Source organism: Rhinatrema bivittatum, chromosome 2 (assembly GCF_901001135.1).
Source record: "Rhinatrema bivittatum chromosome 2, aRhiBiv1.1, whole genome shotgun sequence".
NCBI classification, from domain to species: domain Eukaryota; kingdom Metazoa; phylum Chordata; class Amphibia; order Gymnophiona; family Rhinatrematidae; genus Rhinatrema; species Rhinatrema bivittatum.
In genome coordinates, this window is record NC_042616.1 from 743,163,471 (window position 1) to 743,178,082 (window position 14,612).

The following is a 14,612-nucleotide window of genomic DNA, read 5'->3' on the forward strand; positions in this document are numbered from 1 at the left end:
GCGGGGGTCCGGGAGCCATTCCCTGCACTCACACCCTTGGTGCTGGTTTCAAAATGGCGCCGATAGCCTTTGACCTACTATGTCACAGGGGCTACTGGTGCCATTGGTCAGCCCCTGTCACATGGCCATTGGCGCCATCTTGTGCTCCTACCATGTGACAGGGGCTGAGCAATGGCACCGGTAGCCCCTGTGACATAGTATGGGCAAAGGCTATCGGCGCCATTTTGATTACTGGCAGCCGACGGTCCGAGTGCAGGAGTTTGCTCCCGGACCCCCACTGGACCACCAGAGACTTTTGGCAAGTCTTGGGGGAGCCTCCTGACCCTCACAAGACTTGCCAAAAGTCCCTGGTGGTCCAGTGAGGGTCCTGGAGCATTCTCCTGCACTCGGGCCGTCTGCTGCCGGTATTCAAAATGGTGCCGACGGTTGGCCCCTGTGACATAGTATGGGCAAAGGCTATCGGCACCATTTTGATTACTGGCAGCCAACGGTCCGAGTGCAGGAGGTCGCTCCTGGAACCCAACTGGACTTTTGGCAAGACTTGTGGAGGTCAGGAGGGTTCCCCAAGACTTGCCAAAAGCCCCTGGTGGTCCAGCGGGGGACCGGGAGCGACCTCCTGCACTCGGACCGTCGGCTGCCAGTAATCAAATTGGTGCCGATAGCCTTTGCCCATACTATGTTACAGGGGCTACTGGTGCCATTGGTCAGCCCCTGTCACATGGTAGGCGCACAAGATGGCACCGATGGCCATGTGACAGGGGTTGACTAATGGCACCGGTAGCCTCTGTGACATAGTAGGTCAAAGGCTATTGGCGCCATTTTGAAACCAGCACCAAGGGTTTGAGTGCAGGGGATGGCTCCCAGACCCCCCGCTGGACCACCAGGGAGTTTTGGTAAGTCTTGGGGGGGGGGTCAGGAGGGTGGGGGGGGGGTTGTAGTTAATTTAATTTTAGCATGGGAACAAATTGAAATGGACGTATTAACGGTTCGGAGCGCCATATGACCGAATGCAACGTATCTGCCCCCCGACGAATCCGAATCCCAAATGCAATGTATGGCGTCCCTCTGTACATCCCTATAGCCTTAATCATTTGATTAGTGTTGGAGAAACCATATGTTAAAGCTAATTTGCTGGGGAGGTTCAGAGAGATTTAATAAACAGTGGGTTGGATTTTACTCACCCATGTGGGAGATTGATATGGCATTGCCTTAGTCTTTTTTACCACAAGACACCATTGTAAGGTATGGGATTTTTAGTTAGATTTCCTGGAGGCAGGAGGTCTCTGCCTTCTGTCTAAGTTTTTGTAACTTCATGAAGAGAGAAGCTAGTGGGTTTTTCCCTTTAAAGTCAGCCTATCAAACTGAATTATTTGAAGCTGTGTTTACACTTTTAGATATGAGTTTTGAGATTTTCCTTGTGTGAGCTTTGGTACCTCTTCACAGAGGACTGGGGCGTCCCTGTGCAAGGTTAGTTCAAGAGGTAGGGAAGATTCTGTCAGTGTTCTATTACTCCTCCAGCATATTTACCTGACAGTGACCTGATGAAGTGGAATTTTGATCTTCAGTTGTTTTTCTATTATTAACTATCTCCTCATTTGAGGCAAGGATTGTTTTTTCCACCCTTCCTGTCTCTTGTTTGTTTTCCCAGTTTTTGATTTTTCTATCTGGATCTGAGTGCCCTTGGAACCAGGGAATCAGTTCCAGTCTATTGGGAAGAGGTGTCTTTTACCTATGAAGAGCATGAAAAATGAAGGCTTTTTCATCAGAGGGTAAATTAATTTCTAGCCATGAACAAAGGGAAGGAGCTGAAAATATTTAACAACTGTTTTTTATTTTATTTTATATTTATTGCATTTTCAATATACTAACAAGCATTACAGCATATGGAAACATACAAGAGAGAATTTAACAAGCAAAATATACTCTAAAAGATAATCTTATTCCAGTAATATAATATATCTCACTTGTAATATTAAAGAAAAATCAGAGGGTCCAAGATGCAAAATTATAAGAGCGGATTCTTTTAAGCAGAAATGATTAATGAAATCAAGAGGCTGTCACTATACCATTACATATAAATGTCGTTAATCGATGTTTATACATTTAGACAATATCAGCCGAGGGACAAGAATCCAAATATGAATGCACAAGTCTTGCCAAAAGTCCAGCTGGGGTCCAGGAGCGACCTCCTGCACTCGGACCGTCGGCTGCCAGTAATCAAAATGGTGCCGATAGCCTTTGCCCATACTATGTCACAGGGGCCAACCATCGGCACCATTTTGAATACCGGCAGCAGACGGCCCGGATCAAAATATACATGTTTAACACTTTGACAAATTATAATACATTGACAATGAAATCTAAGATTAAATTTAGCACCCATAGCCAAAACCTCAGGATGCATTTGGAGAAATGTTTTCCTACATTCCTGCATGGAATGGGCAAACATAAATTGCTATGTTCTAAGTGGCATTGAAGCAAATTTATCTCTATGCTTCTATACCTGCTAATTAAGTCACAAAATTGAGATTAAACTCGTCTTCAGGTTTTAGATGGGAGATCTGGATTAAGTGGTGAGGCGGGGGTGGGAGGTTGTCAGGATGAAGTGCTGGAGGGTTATGGTTAACTCATGGAGGAATGGGTGAACTGGTGGAGGTGTCAGAAAACAGATGGTTCCAAGTATGCACACAAGAATTTTCATAAGTGGAATACGTACACACCTTAAAAACTAGCAGCCTTTTCATTTAATTCTCGGTTATTATATACCCATGTTGCAGTTATTTTGCAACAGTAAAAACCAGAAAAATGCTTGGCTGCATAGGAAGAAGAATGGTTAGCAGAAAAAGGGAGGTAATATTGCCCCGTATAGGTCCTCAGTGACACCTCATTTGGACTACTGTGTACAAATCTGGAGAGCACATCTTCAAAAGCAATTGGAGTCAATCCAGAAGGTGGCTAATATAATGATCAGTAGTATTTATTCTAAAGCATATGGGGACAGGCTTAATAATCTAAACATGAATACCCTAGAGGAAAGGCAAGTTATGATAGATTCATTTAAACACCTCCAAGGTTTCCATGCACAGCAGGTGACCCTTTTTCAAAGGAAAGGAAGCTGTAGAATAAGGAGTTATGGGATGAGGGTGAAAGGGAGTAGGCTCAGGAATAACCTAAGGATAGGATTGTAGATACATGGAACAGCCTCCCCCTGGAGGTAGTGGAGACAAGGACAGTGTCTGAATTCAAGAAAGCATGGGATAAACACAGGGGGCCTCTAAAGGAGTAGAAGGAATAATAAAGCTAAATTTGTTGAGTGGATGGGCAGGCTAGATAGGCAATATAGTCTTTTCATCCATCACATTTCTATATTTCAATGTTTCTATATTTTAGAGAGACAGAACAGAGACTGTGAGTTGTAGGCTCCATCTACAGCATTTCTGCTTATTGTGAATTATACAAATAAAATAATACAAATAAAATAACATATGAGTGAAACCTACTTTGTTATATGCCACCAACAAACCCACGGCATAAGAGCTAACATTTCATTTTTGCCCTGCATTCTAGCAGTCCCAGCGATCATTGTTGAATCAGAATATTATGGCACAGTGAAAGCTCTACAGGCTAAAACAATCCATGAACTTTGAACCAAAAATTTGAAAGGGGAAGAAATTGCTGGAAAATATTTTACGTGATTTGATAATCCAATCTATGGGCATTTTCCCTATCCAGTCCTCTACCTGTCACCAGCAATTTCTACCTCAATCCAGCTAAAATTATACATGCTGTGGAAGCAGTGAGCATTGGAGGGTTATTTTTTATAGCCAAGTAAATTAACCTGGGTAAATTACTATTTTCCTGGGTAAAATTGTCTTCCTTAAAGATACCAAAATCTACTAAGACTTTGGGAGGTCAATATTTAGTCACAGTTCAAATAGCAAAGTTAGCTGGATAAACATATCCTGCTAACTTTGGATGTATATTCGATAGTGCAGCTGCACAAATGAATATAGCTGGCTATCTTAAAGTTATCGATATAGCTTTGTCCAGTCAGCTTTAAGATAGTTCTACAGCATGACCATATTTAGACTGATAAGATATCCAGCTAACTCTTAATATAATAATTTGATGGATAACTTATTTGGCTAATGTAACTCTTCCCCAAAACAACTCTACTTTATACAGCTAAATATTATCCAGATAATGAGATATATGGCTAAATGTTAGCTGCATAAGTGCTCAGATATTCATTTAGTCAAATAACTAGTGAGTTATCCAGCTATGTGCCTCTGAATATGTATCTCTTGATGTCAAAACTTTAAGTCCTGTGGCAACAGATATGATATTTCAAAATAGTATAAGACTTGCAAATCTTTACAGTGTTTTCCCAAAATTTAAAACTGGCCAATTTTTTCTCAATTGTATAGGTATACTAGATGTAAAAATATGTAAGCCTACTAATTGAAGAAACAGAAAATTAGAAACATAGAAATGATGGCAGAAGATGACCAAATAGTCCATCCAGTATACCCAGCAAGCTTATAGTAGTATCTGCTGTGCCGTACAGGTCACCCCCATATTTATCAGTTTCCCAGACTATAAAAGACAGGGGCCTTGTTTATTGCTTCTTTGTCCAATTCCCCATTACCTCTTACCATTGAAGCAGAGAGCAATGTTGGAGTTGCATCAAAAGTATCAGGCTTATTGGTTAAGAATTACAACAGCCACATCAGAAAGTTACTCCCTTACTTATTTGTTTCCCCAGACCATAAAAATCAGGGTCCTTGTTGTTTGTTGTCTAAATCCAATTCCCCTTCCTGTTTTCCCCCTGCTGTTGAAGCAGAGAACAATGATGGAGTTGTATCAAGAATATGAAGGCTTATTGGTTAGTGGCCACATTAAAAAAAAAAAAAAGTGCATAAAATCCGGGGGTTATGCATGTGGCCGGACCTTGTGCATGCCGCGCGCATTTTTGAAGTGGCCTGGCCATACATGTAACAACTGTTACGTGCACAAGAGCCGGGCCTTGGCAAAGGGGCAGCCCAGGGGGTGGGGTGGGGCGGGGCGGGGCTGGAGGCGGTCAGTACAGCAGCTATTTGCCACTGTGCTGGCATGCGCAACTTGCTAATGCTCCTTTGGAGGAGCAAAAGGTAAAATAAAAAAATAGGGGTAGCTAGGATAGGGATAGGGGGCAAGTAGGAGAGGGGAAGGGGAAGGGAAGTTAGGGTAGGGAGTAGGGAAGTTCCTTCCCAGTCTGCTCCTTAATTGGAGCAGACAGGGAGGGAACTAGGAAAGGCCATGGTATGTTACCGCACAAATATTGCAAATATTGGTTTTTGGGTTGTGTGCACTAACGGAAGTTAGTGTTTTTCGTGGGACCAGACATTTTGGGTTAGTACGCACTAACTTCCCATTAAAATGTTAGAGTGCATTAACGGGAGTTAGTGCATACTGATGGGAGTTAGCATGCACTAACTCCATTAGAGCACACTAACCCGAAATTTCAGGTCCCACGAAAAACTAAAGTCCGAACTGTGGGAAAAACGAAATTTCCCGCGGCAGGCCAAAAACGAAGCCAAAACGAAAGGTTCGGGCAATCACATCTTTATTTGTTCTTTTATTTTCTTGCAATTTGCCTTTTATGGTGACCTTTGCAATTATGATCTGCCATCCAGTTCAATCTTAGGTAGCCTGATGAACTGATTATCCATTTTATTTTGCTGTATAATTTAAATTTGTGTGTTTTTGCTATCTTTTAATAATATTTATAGAATATGTATACTTCACAATGCAAGTTTTGTTTATAGGTAGAAAAATATAATTTATTTTTGTAGTTCCTGAAATTACTTACTCTCATAATGAATCTTGAATCCACTATTTGAGCGACTGTTGTCCGTTATAAAGAGAAGATATAGAAAATTGTTGCTGCTGAAGATAAACTGTGGGACCTGTGTACCATTGTAAGATCCCAAAAGTGGTGATAAAAGATTTGGCCCATCATGAACTTCCAGCACATCATAATTGAGTTCCGTCTGAAATCTGTATTAGAAAGAAAGATTTAGATAGCAATGTATGGTATCAATTTTCTGATGACACAATTCCATCTATTAATGTGATGAATAAATGATGAGACATACATATATTTTCTTATATTTAACAATAAAGGTTTATTACATAATTTGATATTTTCTATTAAGCTGCACTAAAATCCTTCTTTAACCCTTAACAATCCATATTATCTCAGACATTATCTGCATATTTAAAGTATGCAAAGTCTTTAATGAATGAATCTGCAGAATTAAGTCTGGATTTGAGCAGTAGATAAAGCTAGTGTGTTATCTCTGCTGGCAATACATAATTGTTACTCACACCAATAATTTAAATCCTTATGAGTTGCTCTTCTCCCAGTCCCCACCCCAGTCTCTAATAAAGTGCATCTAAAATATAAGTATAATCCGAAGACATCCCCTTATCTACCCATGTGACAAATGCCTCACCCTAATTGCCTCCTGAGATATAACAGACCCCTCCCCCCCCAACATTGGATTGATTCCTCTCACCCTCACCCCCTGAGATATGGCAGGCCTTTCAGAGCAATCCAATTACACCCCAATACAAGGTGATCAAGGGACACTGAGGTCATACTCAATCCTGCTGGGAGGCAGTGCTCTATTCTTCCCCAAATGATAGGTGGGAGGACCGATGGGTTGGATCAGTCCCTTAATAAATATGTCTTGATAGGTGGTAGGATTGGACCTTATATTGTCTTAGAAGTAGAAGGGTGGGGTAATTGGTTCATGGGGGCCAAGTTGAAGACTGGAGGGAGGTGAGGCATGCGTGATCATCTTGCTTTGGGAGTCCTACTCCTAACCATAAGGGTAGAATCTCTCATCGGGGCTTGTATTAGCTGCCTGAGGCCAATACTGCATTTTAACAACATCTTGCAAGTTAAAGTTAAGTTGTAGAATTAGCAGATGAGTTAATGATTTTTTAACATTATTTTTGGTAACACATTTTAATATTAATGAACTGCTTTGCATGAATTTGATTTCAGCATATCTAATTATATTTTTTGCATTAGTCCATGTTAAATCATCAGTGGACTAACATGTTAAAGTGGGTTAAATATCACAAGCATTAACACGTTATGGCACTATCAAGAATGTTCATGCTTGCATTTGCATTTATGTACTTAGCAAATAAGCCCCCAAATATTTTGATCTGCATGTTTAATAATCAGACTAACAATAACATATTCAATTGAAAGATAAAACATTTGCCTCAATCTATGGTTATTGTGGTTATTTGCCTGCTATGTAAGAGCAAGTGGCAATGTAAGAAATTATTTTTCTTAAATACTTTTATTTTAATGCATTCATAAAAACTGCTAAAATTAATTGTGGTACAATTTCTTTAGCATTAATGTCTTTTCTCAAATATTCTGTAAAAGCTTTCATGGAGAACAGAATTTATTTGATTTAAGTGACAGCTTTGTTTTCTAGGTTCATAAAATTATATTTGAGCTCTCCCCTCCCCTTTGTTCTCCACAGACAAATGCTAGAAAGAAATTGCAATATTTAATTTTAGATTTGAATGAAATAATGTGCTCACGGGGTTGCTTCTCCTTAACACTCGTAGATGCAAAGTCCAACAAATATTCTGTAAGTGCATCTTTTTTACTGGACCTGCCATATATTTGTGATCAAGAGTTAGGCTTCCTTCACTAGCTACATACCATTGATTTCTAACTTTATATTGCAATGATAGAATATCTAGCTGACTAGATAGCTAAATATCATTTATATTAAAATTAAAAAAAACATAGATTTCACATTTATTTTGCTTATCCTTTCTGCCTTAAAGTTCTCTAAATTCACATTTTGTCTGTCTCTGATCATGAATAGATGTGAATGATATAATTAATCACTCGGTCACTTCTAATTAACAAGTATATGTTACAAATCCATGTAAGTGATTTGGGGTTAATTTTCAAAAAGATTTACACCTGTAAATGTAACTAGAATTGTAGCAATTTTCAAAAGCCATTTACCAGCGTAAAGTGCACCTACGCATGATTATCCTATGGATAATTCAATGCAAATATTGTAGCAATTTTCAAAAGTCACCGTACATTGGTATAGTGCATTTACACATATAAAACCAAAATATTGAGCATGTAAATGATTATTTTCACTTTTGTGGTGCCTAAAAAAAGGCAGTCTAAGAATATTCTGAGGTGGGCCAACACTTATTCATTTACCGTAAGTTGCTATTTTAAAAGACACGTGTACATTTGCCATCTTAAATGTCTATTTTTAAAACTGTTAATTATCTGGCGTAAATGATATTAAATGTGTTTATTGTGTAGTACTAACTGAGTGGGAGGTCTGGGTGAACTAGGGGAGTTCTGGCTGAAGAACCAGGAAGATCTTGATTACCTAGAGAAGGAATGGATAAACTTATGGGCTATTTGGTAAACTGGTTAATTAAATTTACACATGCATGTTTTAAAACTGGCTGACTTAAGTGTGTAAAAAGGGATTTACACAAATAAGTCCTTTTTTATTTTCGTGCATAAAATATACACCCACAAAGTTTTAAAATAAGCAAGAAATGTATGTGTGGTCAATGCATTGTTATATGTCTTTCCAATGTATTGCATGTAGTTGCATGGGTTATAACATTCTTGTGTAGATTTGCTCACGGCCATATACGTTTATATGCCATGTTCCTGCATTGATACTCCAGGATTTTCAAGGCTTGCCCTTCCTGCTCCAAGTACCTGATGAAATCACTCATAAGGCTAAATATGTGCGAGATTCATATTTGAGACTGGAAACTCCCACAGCAGGTATGAACAATATAGCATAGGTGTAGCAAGCAGTAACACTGTTACAGAGTATCAGCCAAAAGTAAAATAGTACCTCTACCTCTACCTCTACATCATTGGTGTGTAGCTGAACAGAAAAACTGTGTCACTAACAGAACCACTTTAGTAGTTCCCTATATTCAACTGGCATAGGCATCCATGATGAAGAACAAAACCCATTCTGGTAAGGCACTGTGAGATGCCTAGATTAAGTGATTCTCGCAAACAGATCTGCCAAATCACATAGGGTAGGGTGCAGTCTTGCAATAAGAATTCATAAGTATTATAGAGTGCCAGGTTACAAGTGCTATAGGATCTCACAAAGAACTCCTAGTCATATTGGTAAACACAAAGAGATTGAAATACATACTCGAAATTGTGATGGTGACATGCACACAATACTACAGGGTCACCTCACTAGGATCATCTAAACCTTGCCTACCTGCACATATAGGCTAGAGTAGAGATGGGTACAAATCATGATTACTATTTTCTTGCCAGAAAGGAAATTAACCACCATATAGCACCAATGTCATGCAAGCGATAATGCCACCTTGTTAAAACCGCAGAACTGTCCTACATTGAAATTAACTGCAATTGTCTCAGATGATAGTTCATGGAAGAGCAACTGGTTAAGCCATGGGTACACTCTTGATGATTCATAATCCTCAGGTCACATCAAAATTTAGCAATCTTATTTTTTTTAATGTCTGACTTGAACTGTAGGACAATACTTTCGCTAACGAAGAATATGTTCAGAAGAGGCAGCATTCCAATGACAGTTTACAGACCTGATACTCAGACTCCATTCAAGAGAGTACCCCCAAAAAGTATTTAAGAGTGCACACTACTGGGCATGCTTCTCTGACCACAGCCAACTTCTCCAATATAATGACAAGCCAAGGTGTGAGGAAATGGTATGTGTCTTAAGATACATAAAAATGGCTGATAAGATCAGGAAAATCATCCAACATTGGCATATTTTGAGTATATATCAGATGTGTTAAATGATCCATATTTTCATATACAAGAGGGCCTAATATAAAACAGTGCTTGATTAGGGAGGAGGAATAGCCTAGTGGTTAGAGCAGTGGACTATAAACCAGGAGACCAGGGTTTAAGTCCTGCTGTCGCTCCTTGTGACCCTCCATTGCCTCAGGTACAAAACTTAGATTGTAAGCCCTCTGGGATAGGGAAATACCTACAGTAATGAATGTAAACCAGTGTGATATCTCAATTGAGATCAAATGTTGGTATATAAAAATACTAAATAAATAAAATTAGGGCAGCTGTATCGTTATCATTTATACCCAAGGCATGATCAGTGCAACAATTGTGATTTTTGTGACTCCATGATAGCAGGGTCCCAATGGAGAGATCCCAATGCTGGCTATGTAATTAGAAGCAGATACAATATGAACTATATGTCGAATCATGTGAAATATACCCTGCTGTGTCCCTATCAAAAGCTCTATGTGCACTGCACTACCCATGCAGTAAAGAAAGGGCTTTTTGGATTTTTAAATTTATATGGTTGAGCCCTACGATCTTAATGAGAAGATTGAGTGGAATTCTCTTTAATAAGTCAACATTGTCTTTTGAACAATTCTTCTGTTTTTTGATTGACAACTGTGAATTTGCCCAGTTTTTTATTTAAAATGGCAGCAGTATGCAGGCATGATTGAACAGCACTTGGCGACTGCAAAGACTCTTGCATGTTGTGATTATCAGTTGGAGTAAATAGCTTTATGATGCAATTTTAATTTCTTTCTGTTGTGCTTGAAAAACAATTTTTGATTTGTGGAGGTAAGTCATATGAATTTTTTTCTAAAACAGTATGCATATTTTGTAGAACCAGGGTTATTTGTATAGGGGCATTGTGATTTAATACATCCCTGCAATGACAGATGGAAGATAGATTAAAACAGCAGAGGAATAATAAATATGTGCTCCAGAGAATTTGTTTTTGTTCCCAGATTATTCAAGATAAGTACAATCTTTTTGGTTAGGAAAAACATTTTAAATGCATAAAGAAAAAATGCTTTAAAAAATATATATATGGACTCTTGCTCCACATATAGAGACTCTCTTTAAAGGCCAGTGACAGATGATTACAACTGTTAGCACGAGAGTTGGGTTTACAAACACAAAACCTTTTATAACTTCCCAGTTCTGTATGAAGATCATGTTTACAAATATAAATTTGTGAGTCCAGTTTTGACTCTTACACTTTGTTTAAAGTCAGATGGTGATTTGTGTATTATAGGTTTATTCTTTCACTTTTTGGGTTAGCATTAGAGAATGACCCCCTAAGACTGCATACAAATAGAGGAGAAGGAGGAAAGTTGCATTGGTGTAGACAGCGGGTTCGGTTAAGTTATGTTGGCTGCTACATATGACTGCCCGAGCTCAAAACCTAATGTGAGCCACATCCTGGGCTTGCTGTACAATGATCTTGTCTCTTTCAGCCTGGGTATAAGACAGACAAGGAGAGGGCTCATTGAGGTGCTGTGTTCATTGTATCTGTTACGCTAGATGGGCGTTAGCTATCTGTGCCCTAAATGGCACCCAGGAATTACTACCCACCAGTGCTCATGCTGTAACTAGGAAAGCATTTAATGATTACATATATCATCTTCTGGCTCTTTTTGCAAAGGCTGAGTACTGGCCTGATCTCTGAGCATTGATGAACAGAGATTTATGTGGCATACCTCCCTTATAGGGTCATTTATCAAAATGCGCTATGGCGTTTTCGCATGCGTTAAGGGCTTATCGCATGCAAAAAGCACCATTAATGCATGTGATTGCACCATAACATATGGTGCGATGCAAATCTGAAAAAGAGGAGGAATTAGGGGTGGGTTTACCATTTTGTGAAGTCCTATGCATGGCTTTAATGCCGATTTTAGCTACACCTTTTTCAGTAGCATTAAGCCATGTGATAGGTTGCATTTCGTGATGTGTTCTCAAAGGCCTGTTTTACAGGAGAGAGAGAGAGAGAGAGAGAGTATGTGAGGGAGCCAGTGAGAGTGAGAGCATGAGTGTGTATGAGAAAATCCAGGGGAGTAAGAGTTTGTGTGTGGGGGGTGTGTGGAGGAGGAGAGAGTGTCTTAGAGCCTGAGAGTGTGTCAGTGTCTGTGAGAGTGAGAGGTTATGGAGGGTATATGAGCATGAATGTGTATATATGTGACAGTGTATGTGTGAGAGAGAATGAACATGTGAGTATGTGTGAGAGAGAGAGGATAATCTCCTAATCCTCAACAATATCAGGGTGACTGGAAATCAAGAGCTCCCACGTATGGACAGCAGGGGCTTTTTAAAATCCTTATTAGTTTTAATTATTGGGTGTTATTTGATATATGTGTCTTTTGAAATATTTTATTGGTGTTTGGGAAATTGTAAAAAATGTATATGATTTTAATTAATAGAAATTCTATTTATCAGTAGTTTTAAAATATTCTTTTATTAGTATGATTTTACTATTATATCTGATGCTTTATGTTTCTTAATTTTATTGTTTGAGGAATGGTGGTTCTGTTTTTCCATTGTTAATACACAGTCTGACTTCTTGGGGTTTCCATTTCAGTTTTTGTCTAATTTGTGCTCCTTTATTTTGAATTCTGTATTTGGTGAGGGTCTGTCTCTGCTCTGTGTGTGTGACCATGATGAGAGATTCTGCTAGCATAGGGATCTATAGCAATCTGGTTTGTTTTGTTTCCTCAGTAGGTGGTGTATTGGTATTCTAGGACCCAGTGTAATATTTAGCCTTGCTTTTTCACAGGTAGGGTTATTGTTGTTTGACTCCTTGGTGTTATTACTGTTATGTTACGATGGGATTGCAGTATAGATTTTGAGTGTCTGTTTTGCGGGGCTTTGAGTTAGTTCACAATGTGCCTGGCAGTGGAAGGTGTTTGTGCTGCTGTTACTGTGAGGTGACACCAGAATTTGAAAATATCTTTTAGTATGATGAGCTGTAAGGGAAACATCCAAGTTCCATTGTTTGGGGGAATTTCAGTGGATGCACAGAGTTACAGAACTGGAGATGCAGGATTTATATTGACATTCTGTCCATTCCTATATATTCCAGACGTCACTCTCATAGCCATATAGAATTAGTTGAATGAGGTTATCAAATAATTTTATAGTGTGAAATTGGCCAGCTTTTTAAAATTATGCAAAAGACCCTTTGGACTTTTTTATTAACACTTTTTTTTGTAACCAATTTTAAAGCAGGATCCATGCTATAGAAGTGGGTGTGATGAAGAAATGTCATTTTGGCTCCCCCCCCAAAATATTATTCTGTCTAGCGACACCACTGATTTTCTGTGACCTTAAGCATTAGTACAAGAAGGATTAAGGGAGGGGGGATGCTGGAGAGGCACACAAATGCATTGGCCCCAGGGCGCCGGAGACCCTGGGGCCAATGCTATACCGGGCTACAAATTATATCTCAATGATAGAGAGGAGCACCCGAGAGGCAGTGTGGCACTTTATGTCCGGGATGGCATAGAGTCCAACAGGATAAATATCCTGCATGAGACTAAATGCACAATTGAATCTTTATAGGTAGAAATCCCTTGTGTGTCGGGCAAAACTATAGTGAAAGGAGTATACTACCGTCCACCTGGTCAAGATGGTGAGATGGACAGTGAAATACTAAGAGAAATTATGGAAGCTAACCAAATTGGTAGTGCGGTAATAATGGGAGACTTCAATTATCCCAATATTGACTGTGTAAATGTATCATCGGGACACGCAACAGAGATAAAGTTCCTGGATGGAATAAATGATAGCTTTATGGAGCAATTGGTTCAGGAACAGACGAGAGAGGGATCAATTTTAGACCTAATTCTCAGTGGAGCACAGGATTTGGTGAGAGAGGTAACGGTGGTGGTGGTGGGGGGGGGGGGGGGGCGCTTGGCAATAGTGATCATAATATGATCAAATTTGATTTAATGACTGGAAGGGGTACAGTAAGCAAATCCACGGCTCTTGTGCCAAACTTTCAAAAGGGAAACTTTGGTAAAATGAGAAAAATAGTTAGAAAAAAACTGAAAGGAGCAGCTACAAAAGTAAAAAGTATTCAAGAGGCATGGTCATTGTTAAAAAATACCATCCTAGAAGCACAATCCAGATGTATTCCACACATTAAGAAAGGTGGAAAGCAGGCAAAACGATTACCGGCATGGTTAAAAGGGGAGGTGAAAGAAGCTATTTTAGCCAAAAGATCTTCATTCAAAAATTGGAAGAAGGATCCAACAGAAGAAAATAGGATAATGCATAAACGTTGGCAAGTTAAATGTAAGACATTGATAAGACAGGCTAAGAGAGAATTTGAAAAGAAGTTGGCCGTAGAGGCAAAAACTCACAGTAAAAACTTTTTAAAATATATCCGAAGCAGAAAGCCTGTGAGGGAGTCAGTTGGACCGTTAGATGATTGAGGGGTTAAAGGGGCACTTAGAGAAGATAAGGCCATCGCAGAAAGATGAAATGATTTCTTTTCTTCATTGTTTACTGAAGAGGATGTTGGGGAGGTACCTGTACTGGAGAAGGTTTTCATGGGGAATGATTCAGATGGACTGAACCAAATCAAGGTGAACCTGGAAGATGTGGTAGACCTGATTGATAAACTGAAGAGTAGTAAATCACCTGGACCGGATAGTATACACCCCAGAGTTCTGAAGGAACTAAAAAATGAAATTTCAGACCTATTAGTAAAAATTTGTAACCTATCATTAAAATC

The 14,612-nt window shown here is 39.3% G+C and overlaps 1 protein-coding gene across 1 annotated transcript in view; it reads right to left on the reverse strand.

Moving 5' to 3' along the window:
- CSMD3 (CUB and Sushi multiple domains 3) overlaps positions 1–14,612 on the reverse strand; it is a 3,551,396-nt gene that overhangs the window by 1,678,985 nt on the left and 1,857,799 nt on the right. Inside the window, 1 exon segment of the mRNA XM_029591914.1 lies at positions 5,852–6,039. Within this exon segment, the coding sequence (XP_029447774.1) occupies positions 5,852–6,039 (188 nt within the window).